This window comes from Solea solea, chromosome 14 (assembly GCF_958295425.1).
Source record: "Solea solea chromosome 14, fSolSol10.1, whole genome shotgun sequence".
Taxonomy (NCBI): Eukaryota; Metazoa; Chordata; class Actinopteri; order Pleuronectiformes; family Soleidae; genus Solea; species Solea solea.
Window position 1 is genome coordinate 2,021,456 of NC_081147.1, and position 13,267 is coordinate 2,034,722.

The following is a 13,267-nucleotide window of genomic DNA, read 5'->3' on the forward strand; positions in this document are numbered from 1 at the left end:
CTTCACTTGGGCTACAGTACATTTCTGCACAGTAAAAAAAAAAACATTTATCTCGGTGCTGCGCCTGCCAGCTGATAGATGCGCGTTCCCGTCGGGGGCAGTCGTTTTTCGACAAGCAGTCTCTTATCGGCACTACACCGGCAGAGGACGTATTGACTCACTTTCTAGAAGACGTAAATATCACTCATACAGCAATAATTAATTTATTTTAGTACATGAAACGGACGGTAACTAGTGAAAGAGTGCGTCGTAATTGTTTATGTAGAGTTAGCGATCGCAGAATACACTGGTTACAGAGTTGTTTCCACCCGAGACACTGAGGAGGGTGCACACCAACATCGTTGGCACTAAACAATACATGAAAGCGTCCGTATGTCGGTGTTTTTCATACACTTATATGAAATAAGATTCTTGAAAAAGAAATAAGTGGCTCCACTTTCACTGAATACGGGACACGCGCGCTCCCGTGAGGGGTACTTGCACCACCGGAACGTCACAGTTGTAGCACCAGCGGAGGTAAACAAACACAAAAGCTAGCAGCGTTAGCTCCAGTCCGTACTCGACGGCTCGACATCCACAGCGGGAAGGCGGTGGTTTGGTCGTGTGTCGCAGGGTAAATATTCCAGCTTTTATCGACGCAGCGATGTCTTCGCGTCAGCATTTGAGACATTTAATCACCGAGCGACTAGCTGCTGCTGCCGAGGAAATATTCTCAGCCTTCGAACAAACAATCGTCGACTACGAGGAAGAGGTGAATCGTCAGCGCAAACTGTTGGAGATCGTTTGCAAACCTCGAGTAAAGTTACAGCGAATAGGTTTGTAAAACCACAATGATCTTTATAAATGTTAACAAGTGAATGTGACTCATATTGGACTTATTTCACTGTGTTTTTCCTCCATCCACATTACAATACATTCTGTCTTATTGTTTTATCCACCAGGTTTTGACTAAATTGTAGTCATTAACATTCAGAACAGTAGAATGAAGAACAAAGAAGAACGATAGAAGCTAATTGTAAAGTGTTTTTACCCACAGTGACTAAATATTTATTTTAAGGGCGGTTTCACCCATTTTTTAAACGACCAATATACTTAAAATCATTATAATGCTGTTGTGTTTGTTTATTTACATTATATTATAGAGTCTGATTCAATTTGATTCATTTATTTATTATATATTTTTCAGATGATTTACTCATAAAAACACAGAGAAACCTAACAGAAACATGTTTCTCACACATCTGCACAAACATCACACTCACAATCATTTAAAATACAGTATGTTATTCAAATGTAAAAGTTATCATTCCCTCTTATATCGGAATTATAATCACAATTTGATATCTATTCAGAATCGTTCAGCCCTACTTTAGTCTAATCCCACCTGGACTTGGGTAACAAGTTGACTGGATTCACCCTCTTAATTGTGATAATTAATAGTTAATTGTTAAAATCACTGCAGGCTTTTTTCGATTGTCGATATGGAAGACGATTGTTGTAGCTTTTGTGTGAGCTATACTTTTATAGTATCGTATATCATGGAGACGGGCTGTGGTACATACGTAAACTTTTATTGAAGCTCAACAACAACAACAACAACAACAACGGGACATGACAGACCCCAGCAATGAAACACAAGCTGGATATGTTGTGACCCAAAGTGTGAACAGCCCCTCAACTTTGTGAACGCATATAACATCTGCCCTGTTCTGCATCATCCAGTCCTGTGATGTACTGCTGCAGAAAGCGAAAGCTCTGGTTTTATTAAACTGATCACGTTTATACAATATATTATCACGTTACCTAATCCTTATAACGTGATACTGATCCAAAAAAAATGTTCCTACTGTGACAGCAATATGCTTCCGTAGTGGGTAGCACTGTTGTCGGTTTGAAACCCTGCTCTCTGTCCAAAAACATGCAGAGGATTTTAAATTAAATTGACTGCAGGTGTCAATGCGGGAGTGAATGGTTGTGTGTTGCCCTGTGATGGACTGGCGATCTGTCCAGGGTTTTATCCCCACCTTTTGCCCAATGTCAGCTAGGATTGGCTCCAGTCTCCTTCAGACCTTCATATGGAGCATAAAGCTGTAGAATAGATAAGAAGCTAACATCCTTATCTTTTTACTTTAATTCCTGTTTTAAACATTCCCTGTTCCTCTTTGTGTCTCCAGAGCTTCCACAGCAGCATGTCTTTAAAGAGGGGGAGGTTCTCACTGAGCAGCAGCTCTGGAACCAAGAGAGGAAGTCCAGTCTGGACCAAGAGGAACCAGAGTCTCTACAGATGAAAGAGGATCAGGAGGAAACCTGCACCAGTCATGAGGGAGAACAGCTTCAAGTGAAGCAGGAGGCTGATATAATCATGTTGACTCTTGGTCATGTGGAAAGTAACCTCATGGAACCAGAACCAGACAGTGACCGCCAGCTCCTCTCTCACAGCTCTGCTGTAGCCGAGAGTCAAGATCAGACAGGAAGCAAATATGTTGACTTTGTGTTTAATAGAAATGCAGAGTTAGAGAGAAGTGACGGGAACAACATGGACAACTGTCACACATCAGAGATTCGGTTTGAAACTCAAACAGGTCAAAGCTCTTTAGAATGTGAAACTGGTGGAAATGAATACGTCCATACGCATGAGTTTGATTTACATCAGAGAGAGCAACCATATTATTGCAATATATGTGGCAAATGCTTAACAACCAAATCTGGTTTGTCTTGTCACGTGAGAACTCACACGGGCGAGAAGCCCTACACCTGTGAGACGTGCGGACAGTGTTTTAGACAAAGTTCGACCCTGATGAAGCACAGGAGAGTTCACACAAACGAGAAGCCATTTTCCTGTGAGACGTGTGGACAGCGTTTTAGAGAGAGATCGAATTTGAAAGTCCACATGAGAACCCACACGGGCGAGAAGCCGTACTCGTGTGAAACGTGTGGAAAGCGCTTTCTACGAAGATCAAATTTGAACGTCCACAGAAGAACTCACACAGGTGAGAAGCCACATTCCTGTGACATGTGTGGAAAGTGTTTTGGACAACTGACTACTTTGGTACGGCACAAGAGAACTCACGCAGATAAAAGCCTGTATTTGCAACAATTTTGAGGATTCCTTGGGGTATAAACATACCTCGATGGTCCAGATGAGAACTCACTCAGGTGAGAAGTCATACCTCTGCAGCACCCGTGTGAACTCATTTGGAGACAGGAATAACAAAAGGAAACTGTATAGTAATAAAAAAAACTAACAAACAAGACCCATAAGAACTATAAAAATACTCAGAAAAAGACACTGAATGAACAGTAATGGCGGCAACCATGGCTCAACCAAGTGCCGTGGCTGTAAAGTGCATGTTTCCTCTAATCATGACATTTTAATTCAACAGTCTCTGCATCCGAGAAGTTTTTGACCGGATGCCGTGTTGCCGTCTGCTTGATGGCAGGGGTACAAACAGCATGTTCTGGACAATTAATTGGAAAATTTGCAATACAGCCCACTGCAATTTTCAAATCACAGTTGTCTTAAAGCCAATATTTGTGAAATATCTGCACAAACATCACACGGTAAACATTTTAAATATGTTATTCAAATGAAAATGAAAATGAAAATTGTCCAGATTTCTGCTGGCTGGTCTTTCCAGCCCAATGCTCCCAAGGGTAACCAGAACAAGTACGGCGGGCACAACTCGACTGTCTTTCTGAAGGTTTATTCCACATACACAGTTAAGCAACAGTTAAGTTAAGTTGAAGTTAGTTTGAAGTCAGTTAGACGGTCAGTTAGACAGTCAGTTAGGTTGTAAAACCGACAAGTCGTACAGGTTCTAATGATAGATAGATTTACAAAGGCGCATATGAAGGCAATATATAACAAAACATGGCTTTGACGATGCACCTTAAAGGCACTTTAAAGGCAACGGTGCTTTGATGCCAGTTACAACAATGAACAAATAGAATGAAAGACAAATAGCTTTGCCTGCTAGAAAGTTCTACACCTCCCACTTGGCCTACTGATTCCTAAATCCAAGTAGGCCACAACAACCACAAACTTTGCCTTTCGAAATGGCTACATCGCTGGGTACGAACTCGTTACACACAATTTTACCTTTCAAATGGGTACTTAAAGCTACATCGCGGGGTATGAACGTATTACACACACAATTTTTACCTTTCAAATGGGTACTTAAAGCTACATCGCGGGGTATGAACGTATTACACACACAATTTTTACCTTTCAAATGGGTACATAAAGCTGCATCGCTGGGTACGAACGTATTACACGCGATATGAATAACAGATATAAATGACAAATAAAGGTTTCACATTGTCCTTGACGACACAGTGGCGCCCTTTACCGAAACACACCACCAGCCTCTCGTGGAGGATGGTGGAGGGGGGGTCTTGATCCTTCTTCTTTCCGAAACACACCACCACCTCTCGTGGAGGATGGTGGAGGGGGGGTCTTAATCCTTTTTCTTTCCGAAACACACCACCACCTCTCGTGGAGGATGGTGGAGGGGGGGTCTTGATCCCTTTTTCCGAAACACACCATCATGTGGTGGGGAATCTATTTCTGTTCCTCCACTGGCAACAGAACCACCAGCCTTCTGACATCTCTGTGAAGGATGGTGGAGGGATGGTTCTCCTTCTCTTTGCCTTTCCCACCTTGTCCACTGGAAACCGGACAACTTTGGCACGTCCTCACCTTCACATCTCGTACTATGCCTTTTGCATCAGGATGGGCCTCCACAACTCGACCGAGCCTAAACTGGCCTCTCAGTGCATTCTGGTCAGCCAACCACACTAAGTCTCCCACTGTGACGTTCCTTGCGGGTGCGTGCCACTTCTGTCGAACGAAGAGGCCCGGGCCCGCCAGCTGGCTCCACCGCTTCCAGAACTTGTTGACCTCGATCTGGACCGCTCTCAGGCGTGCCACGGGGTAAGTCAGGTATTCAAACCCTTGAGAGTCCCCACTAGGCCCAGCACGGCCAAGCAGAAGTGAGTTGGGAGTGATGACTCCTACAGTCTCGTCTTGTACCTGGACTCTGGCGCCGATTGGTCTTTCGTTTGACAGATTAGCTGCCAGGTAGAGGAGAGTCTGGAACTCCAGTGCTGTCAGGTGACTTTCCACCCCGATGTTGCTCAACGCTCTCTTGAGCATATGGACTGCTGCTTCAGCTGCTCCGTTTCGATGGGGAGAGTCTGCTGGGTGAAACACCCACGACCAGTCGGTCCCAGCGGCGGTTGCTTTCTTCTGGACTTGATCCTTGTCGATGTTGTACAGGAATTCGTAGAGCTCCTTTAAAGCTGGTTTGGCGCCCACGAAGTTGGTCCCTTGATCCGACCAAAGTTTCCTTGGGTGGCCCCTGAGAGCTGTGAAGCGCTGGTACGCCTTTAGGAAGCCATCGGTTGACAGGTCTTCCACGATGTCAGCATGCAGTGCCCTGGAAGCCATACAACTGAATACTACTCCCCAGACTTTCATCTTTGTTCTTCTCTTTACAGTGTCTCTGACAACGTAGGGGCCAAAGAGATCCAGTGCTGTTAGCTCAAACGGTGCGGCTGGTTCAGATCGTTCACTAGGGAGCTCGCTCATCTGTTACCTGCATAACCTTGCCTTGGTCTTTCGACAGTGCACGCAGGAGTCAATGTTGCTTCTTGCGATTCTTGGCCCCCGTACTACCCATGCTTTGGACCACACTCTGAGGAGTGTGCCAGCGATGCGTTCATGGTTGGCTCCGTGGGCTTCCCGTGTGAGGAGGGTGCTGATGGCTTGGACTCTGCCGTAGCACCGCAGGAGCCCCGAAGCTTCGTCCTTGTTGACGACAAGTCTGTTCTTTATTCCCCGCCTCACAGTGTCTCTGATGACGTAGCGGGATGACGTAGGGGGATCTTGGAATGCAGTTTCAAGTTCGGTCACTGTCAGTACTACCTCCCACTTTGCTGGAATAGGGGCTCTCCCTATACGAGCAACCCACTTCTTCACAGCCTTTCGGGCATAACTGACCCCCCCCACAGAGCTTAGCTAAAGGGTTGTACCTTTTCAGACCCACTTGGACTATGAGTGCTGCTCCCCACAGTGTCTCATCTTTCTTGGTCTCAACAGGGATCGATTTTGTCTCATATCCTGCCGACCGGAGCCCTGCTAGAGACCTGCTATCTCCATCTGTGAAATTCCGGCCTTCACTACCAGAATTTAACAACTTCTGCGCTTGGGTTCTGGTGAGAGCTGCTGTAAAGTCTTTCTTCTGGAGTTTACTCACTGTCTCTGTAGCATCAGCCGCCACTTTTGCTGCAGATTTCATAGGCCAATCTTTAACTGGACTAGACAGGAACTCGGGACCCTTCTGCCACGCGGAGTTGTCGTCTAGTCGCTTGGGTGAACACCCTCTCGTGACGAGATCAGCGACGTTGACTTCACCTGGGATCCACCACCAATCAGTTACGGGCCCAGCCTTCTGGATCTCCCCGACCCTATTTGCAAAGAATGTTTGAAATCCGTAACTGTCTCGCTGGATGGCTCCCAGCACAGTCTGACTGTCTATGAAGTGGTACCACTTTTCTACAGCCAATCTTCCATGCTTCAGCATGTATTCCTTCAGGCGTGCGGCGAAGACAGCCCCACAGATTTCGGCTTTGACTGCGTCACCTTTCTGGCTCAAGGGGGTTAACTTGGCCTTTGAGTCCACCAACCGGGTAACTACACCATCTGAAGTTTCCCATTGCAGGTACAGTATGGCGCCGTAAGATTCACAGCTTCCGTCAGAGAATGTGATTCCCCAGGGCTCGCCCCTCCAGCCGGAGGGTGTGAGGCTTCTGTGGAACTTGATGCTCCCTAAGCGAGTGTACTCCTTGAACAGCTTGATTGCTTTCCCTCGGAGTTCGTCAGAGAGGGACTCGTCCCAAGTGTCCTTAGTGAACTTGACAGCCTCCTGGGAGGCCTTCCTCACAGGAATCACACCTTTTTGCTTCACAGGTGTTGTTAGATCGATTGGGTCGTACAATCCAGGGATCTGGCTCAGTAGGACGTGACGTGTTAATGGGTTTGGTGCTTTTACAGCCCCTTCTTCTTCATTAAGGAGAGTCATTTGGTCAGGCTTTGCCTCGTCCTTCCTCCCACTTTGACCAGACCGGACCCAGGGCTTGAGGTAGAAGCCCCTTGCTTTCAGGATCTTCTCCACTCCCTCTAGGATCCTCCTCCAGTCGACCGGCTTCTCATGGTAGCTGGGTCTCTCAGAAGTGTAAATGGGGATTGGCTCGCTGAACTTCAAAAGCTCTACTCCTGTGAGTAATGACTTCTGGTCTTTCAGGAAAGGCACCAGGAACAATAAGAGCTTCTCAAAACGGTTACCCGGGAAGGCATAGTTTTTGGGGCTGCTCACATGTGCAAGCCACTGGGTTAGCATTTTCTCAGAAAGTCTGCTCTCTAAAGACAGTATCACCAGGTGCTTCAGGTGCTTCAACTGCTCTTGTTTAGTGAGCTCCAACTCCAATGAGCTGTGGCTTCTCTTCAGTTCCTTTGTCTGAGCCTCCAAACCTGTCTGGGTTGGAGTTAGCAGTGGTGTGGTTAGCAGGAGTTGGCTGGTGTTGGTAGCCAAGTCCTCCTGTGCTAAGCTCAGTCTTTCTTCTGGTGCCTTGAGGTCTTGATGCAGAGTAGACTCTTCTGACTCTTTCTGGTAGAAGTCAGACTGAAGCTCCTCCTGATTTTGCACCAAGGTCTCCTGCAGCTCATCGGTTTGGGTCTTTTCAGAGCTCGGCTCCCTGCTGAGCTCAGACATCTCGGCCCTCAGTTTACTCTCCTCCTCTACCTTCTTGACATTGACTTCCGTTACTTTCTGTAACTCTGTCACTTGACCCTTCAGTTTATTCTGCTCTTCTTCAAAGGACTCTGTGGGACCCGCTTGCGCCTGGATACTCTCCCAATCAGCCTTCCTGCTCCCGGAAATCTTAGGCAAGCTTATCGGTGTGATCTTTGCTATGGGTTGGGCCCACTGAGAGCTGTCTTCTCCCCCTGTGACTGTACCAAAGTTGCTGGTGGGCACAGTTCTCCTTTGTCCAATGCCGGTGTTGGTGGGACTGGTGAGGGTTGGAGGCTGAGTAAAGCTGACAGTAGGTCCATAATTAGGTTGTCGAGGCTGTTGAGGAGGTTGATGAGGGGGACATGTGCCAGCTATGGTGCCCTGCCTGATAGCTGAGTGGGTGTGAACAGGTGGGGTGGTACTAGCACAAGTTACTGGTCGGGTAAGCCCACCTCCCCGCTTGTTATCCCGGCGGCGTGCCCACTCCTCCATCAGTACCTTCTTTTTAATTTCCAATGTTAAAAGGAGTCTCCACTTTTCTTTACCGTATGGCCGATAGTCTTTCCAAACATACACCGTGTCTCTTAGTTCGTGGAGTTCTTGATCCAGTCCCTGCCTTCTGGCCTGTTGCTGACACCACTGTAGTGCACTTTTTCTGCCGAGTTCCTCGGCCTGGTCGAAAGCTGAATTGAACCGTGCCACGAGGGTGCTTGTATCCGGCTCAGCATCCTTGAACCACAGCATTTCCATAGTCTCACAGTACCTTTGCACAATGGCATCCCTTGTTGCTAGGGCATTGCTCAGTTCACAGTTATCGTCCGTTGGGTCTATCTGTCCCAGTTCTTCAATATATTCATTGCTGGCATCGACGAAGACTACATAATCACTCTTCAATCCTGTCACCTCTTTCGACAGTTCATCGAGGTGGCCAGCTTTAACTTTGAGACGATTAAAACGTGTTGTCAAGCCCCGCTGCGCATTCAATAGCCTCCGCTGTAGGCTTTCCAGATCTGGCTTGTCATCTGCCATTTTTACTCCTTTGAACTCCTGACTCGCTTCGGAATTGGAATTGATTGGAGTTGACTCTCTGGTTCGTTGCCAATGACTCGTCCAAAGGGTTCAGTTCTTTGCAAACGACACGTCCACGAATGGCACACGAATGTCCACGCCCCAAGCTGTTGACGTTACAATGTCACAGTCTGTGAGGCTCTCTGCCCAGAAGAGCTTTGCATGTATTCCTTGTGCAATCTTCACAGCCTTTCCCTCGGCTGCGGCACTTCCTTTAATCCTTCAACGGCCCCGATAGCTCTTTGCTCCGGCTTTTCCGTTGAGTGATTCACGACTGATCCACTTCACCAGCGTCCTGGTACCTCACGATCGTCGTCCTCCGCTCGGCAGTCCGTACTCCACTGATACGGCGCCGACAACGGTTTTACAACTGTCCAGATTTCTGCTGGCTGGTCTTTCCAGCCCAATGCTCCCTTCTGGAAAGGGTAACCAGAACAAGTACGGCGGGCACAACTCGACTGTCTTTCTGAAGGTTTATTCCACATACACAGTTAAGCAACAGTTAAGTTAAGTTGAAGTTAGTTTGAAGTCAGTTAGACGGTCAGTTAGACAGTCAGTTAGGTTGTAAAACCGACAAGTCGTACAGGTTCTAATGATAGATAGTAGTGATGTGACGTTCCGTTTCGAGGCTTCGAAGTGTGTGCCGAGTAGGGGAGGGGGCGTTTCCGCGATGCGCGTATCGAGGCTTGCTTCATTTAGGGGAGGAGCCAAAAATGATGACGTCCGAAGCCTCGCTGCCCGGCTGTACCACGTGATTACTTCGTGAAGTGGTTCAGATTTAGCGCGAGGTTTTACAGCTATATAGACCCCTATATAGGCTCCATTCAAAATGTGGGTTTTTGAAGGAGAGTTGCGGTCAGTTGAGAGTTTGGATCGTTTGGAGAGTTTGGATACTAGAGTTTGGACAGCGTTTATATAGTTTGGAGAGTTTAGGGAGAGATAGAGATTTAGGAGAGGGAGGAGAGTAGGATAGGTGATATAGGATGGAGCCAGCGAGGCTCATCATTGTCCAAGTTTCACAAGCATAATCTGTGCCCTTTTCCTAGTTCCACAAGCACTTTCACTGTCCTCTGCCTGATTACACCCATGCCATTTTCAGAAAAACATTGCACAACCTGCCATATTATGATATTACCATTTTGGGAAGACTTACACACACAGAATACATTCAAAGAATTTATTAAACACATATGTACAGAAATGATTTGGTCATACATTTTTTGTAATTCATAGTCATTTCTAACAGACACAAAAATTCAATTCATCACACATTATGTGGTTCACATACAGCTGCCTGTGATTATACACTTGGCCAGTAGGTGGTTTCGTGTGCACATGAAGCTTCGAGAAATGAACCCTTTCTCGAACCAATTGGCTCAAGTGGTTCAATGCCTCATGAGGCTTCATCTCACCATCACTAATAGATAGATTTACAAAGGCGCATACGAAGGCAATATATAACAAAACATGGCTTTGACGATGCACCTTAAAGGCACTTTAAAGGCAACGGTGCTTTGATGCCAATTACAACAATGAACAGACAAATAGAATGAAAGACAAATAGCTTTGCCTGCTAGAAAGTTCTACAAAAATACTTATGTAAAAATAAACAATTCCCCCTTTTATTGCAATTTAATTCGGAATGATCACAAGTTGATATATATTCAGAATCATTCAGCCCTACTTTAGTCCAAACCCAACCTGGACTTGGGTAACAAGTTGACTGGATTCAACCTTTTAATTGTTTTAAATGGGCCACTTGGCCAAGTTGTGGCTAGCGCTGTTGCCTTATAGCAAGGAATCTGTCGGTTTGAAACCCTGCTCTCTGTCCAAAAACATGCAGAGGATGATTAGACACTTTACATTAAATTGACTGCAGGTGTCAGTGCGGGAGTGAATGGTTGTTTGTGTTTGCCCTGTGATGGACTGGCGATCTGTCAAGTGTTATATCCCCACCTTTTGCCCAATGTCAGCTAGGATAGGCTCCAGTCTCCTTCAGACCTTCACATGGAGGATAAAGCTGTAGAATAGATCAGAAGCTAATTTCTTTCTCATTTTACTTTTAATTCCGGTTTTAAACATTCCTTGTTCCTCTTTGTGTCTCCAGAGCTTCCACAGCAGCATGTCTTTAAAGAGGGGGAGGTTCTCACTGAGCAGCAGCTCTGGAACCAGGAGAGAAACTCCAGTCTGGACCAAGAGGAACCAGAGTCTCTACAGATGAAAGAGGATCAGGAGGAAACCTGCACCAGTCATGAGGGAGAACAGCTTCAAGTGAAGCAGGAGGCTGATATAATCATGTTGACTCTTGGTCATGTGGAAAGTAACCTCATGGAACCAGAACCAGACAGTGACCACCAGCTCTTCTCTCACAGCTCTGCTGTAGCCGAGAGTCAAGGTCAGACCGGAAGCAAATATGTTGACTTTGTGTTTAATAGAACTACAGAGTTAGAGAGAAGTGACGGGAACAACATGGACAACTGTCACACATCAGAGATTCGGTTTGAAACTCAAACAGGTCAAAGGTCTTTAGAATGTGAAACTGGTGGAAATGAATCCGTCCATACGCGTGAGTTTGATTTACATCAGAGAGAGCAACCATATTATTGCAATATATGTGGCAAATGCTTTACAACCAAAGCTGTTTTGTCGGGTCATGCGAGAACTCACACGGGCGAGAAGCCCTATACCTGTGAGATGTGTGGACAGTGTTTTAGACAAAGTTCGACCCTGATGAAGCACAGGAGAGTTCACACAAACGAGAAGCCATTTTCCTGTGAGACGTGTGGACAGCGTTTTAGAGAGAGATCAAATTTGAAAGTCCACATGAGAACCCACACGGGCGAGAAGCCGTACTCATGTGAAACATGTGGAAATTGCTTCCCACGGAGATCAAATTTGGTACGGCACAAGAGAACTCACGCAAGTGAGAGGCCATATTCCTGTGACATGTGTGGAAAGTGTTTTGGACAATCGACTACTTTGGTACGGCACAAGAGAACTCACGCAGATAAAAACCTGTATTTGCAACAATTCTGAGGATTCCTTGGGGTATAGACATAACTCGATGATCCAGATGAGAACTCACTCAGGTGAGAAGTCATACCTCTGCAGCACCCGTGTCAACTCATTTGGAGACAGGAATAACAAAAGGAAACTGTATAGTAATTAGTAATAAAAAAAAACACCCATAATAATTTTTTTCTCTCCGGGAACCCAGAAAAAGACACCGAATTAACAGTGACAGTTTTTTTTCTCTCCGGTACCATGCAGCTACTGTACCACACAGTGATGCAGGAGGTGAGGATGCTCTCCACAGCAAATCTGTAGAAGGTGGTGAGGAGGGCGAGTCTCAGTCCTGTCTGCCTCAGCTTCCTCAGTTTTTACCAAACTGCAGGATCTTTACCCCAATTCAACAACTTCGGAGTCAACAGTTTTCACAGTTATGTGATAGTTCTGCCACATGTTAGTGGAAAACCAGCCTTGCAAAATCAGGGTCGCTGACCCGGCGTCCTCAGAATCAGGTTCAGGTCTCACGAGAAACACAAATTCCTTCAAGTACCAGTTATAGGGCAAAAAAGAGGCAGAGAAAACTGTTGCTGGAGGAAGATGAAGAAAGTGTCAGCGATGACTTTGTGCTCGATTTGTTTGCTGCGGAAGCTTCTACTTCCTGCGCGTGTCAAAATACTCGTTCAAAATACGTTCAGACTGAATTGATGCATGTTTGCGCACACTAGGATCGTTCGATTTCGCGTCCCTGCAAACGGTACAATTGTAAATGGTAACAATTTTTCTCGGAATTAAGAGATTTTGCATGTGTAATTAGAATTACTGTTCGTATGGATGCACTGATACAGTGCCGGGTCCGATGCTGCCCTTGTGTTCTCGTAAAACTGCAACGATACTGAAGAAGATGCACTTTACGTATCTTCAAGTGAGCTGAGCAGGTGTGTCAAACAAAATGTGGCATACAATACTGGAAATAAAAGCTGAAATACTGATCTCTTGTCTTATATTTATCTTTTAGAATGATCTATTGTTGTATTTTGTTCATAGTCAAAGTGTGGCAGATAAAAGGTTATTAAGTTATAAAGTACTCAGTACTCGGGAAAGACATCGTACCGTACTTGTACTCGGTGCGAGTTAAAGCGATATCGCTGCATCCCTGATTGTTCGTGATGGCTCAAGTTGTTTCAATTTCTCATGTTGTGCCATTTATGTAGAATAAATGTTAATTTATAAAGTGTGTATAAAGTCATTGCCCTGGTTTTCTTTTATCTTAAATTTGATCATAATGTGATGACTATTCTCATAATATTACCACTTTATTCTCTAAAGATTTGTTTTTTTTCCGCTTCAGTTTGGCCCTCATACTCTGTTGTAGTTAATATTTATGGTGCATCATTTTT

General features: G+C 45.7%; 2 protein-coding genes across 2 annotated transcripts; one reads left to right on the forward strand and one right to left on the reverse strand.

Annotated features, from left to right (window-relative positions):
* Window positions 1–22: 22 nt before the first annotated feature.
* On the forward strand, window positions 23–13,116 carry LOC131472176 (zinc finger protein 436-like). The gene is made up of 3 exons (XM_058649081.1): window positions 23–815; window positions 2,175–2,990; window positions 10,969–13,116. Exons 1-3 carry the CDS (start codon window positions 644–646, stop codon window positions 11,895–11,897), a joined length of 1,917 nt encoding a protein of 638 aa, XP_058505064.1. The 5' UTR covers window positions 23–643; the 3' UTR covers window positions 11,898–13,116.
* LOC131472187 (uncharacterized) lies at window positions 3,689–5,758 on the reverse strand. Its single transcript, XM_058649094.1, has 2 exons — window positions 4,163–5,758; window positions 3,689–4,099 (listed from the first exon to the last, which is right to left on the reverse strand). The coding sequence occupies exon 1, from the start codon at window positions 5,588–5,590 to the stop codon at window positions 4,562–4,564; it is 1,029 nt and encodes a 342-aa protein (XP_058505077.1). The 5' UTR covers window positions 5,591–5,758; the 3' UTR covers window positions 3,689–4,099; window positions 4,163–4,561.
* Window positions 13,117–13,267: the final 151 nt, after the last annotated feature.

Coding starts and splice junctions, on each gene's coding strand:
- LOC131472176 (XM_058649081.1), top strand. CDS start 644: ATGTCTTCGCGTCAGCATTTGAGACATTTAATCACCGAGCGACTAGCT. Junction 816..2,174: donor AGTAAAGTTACAGCGAATAG/GTTTGTAAAACC, acceptor TTGTGTCTCCAG/AGCTTCCACAGCAGCATGTC. Junction 2,991..10,968: donor CCACAGAAGAACTCACACAG/GTGAGAAGCCAC, acceptor TTGTGTCTCCAG/AGCTTCCACAGCAGCATGTC.
- LOC131472187 (XM_058649094.1), bottom strand. CDS start 5,590: ATGAGCGAGCTCCCTAGTGAACGATCTGAACCAGCCGCACCGTTTGAG.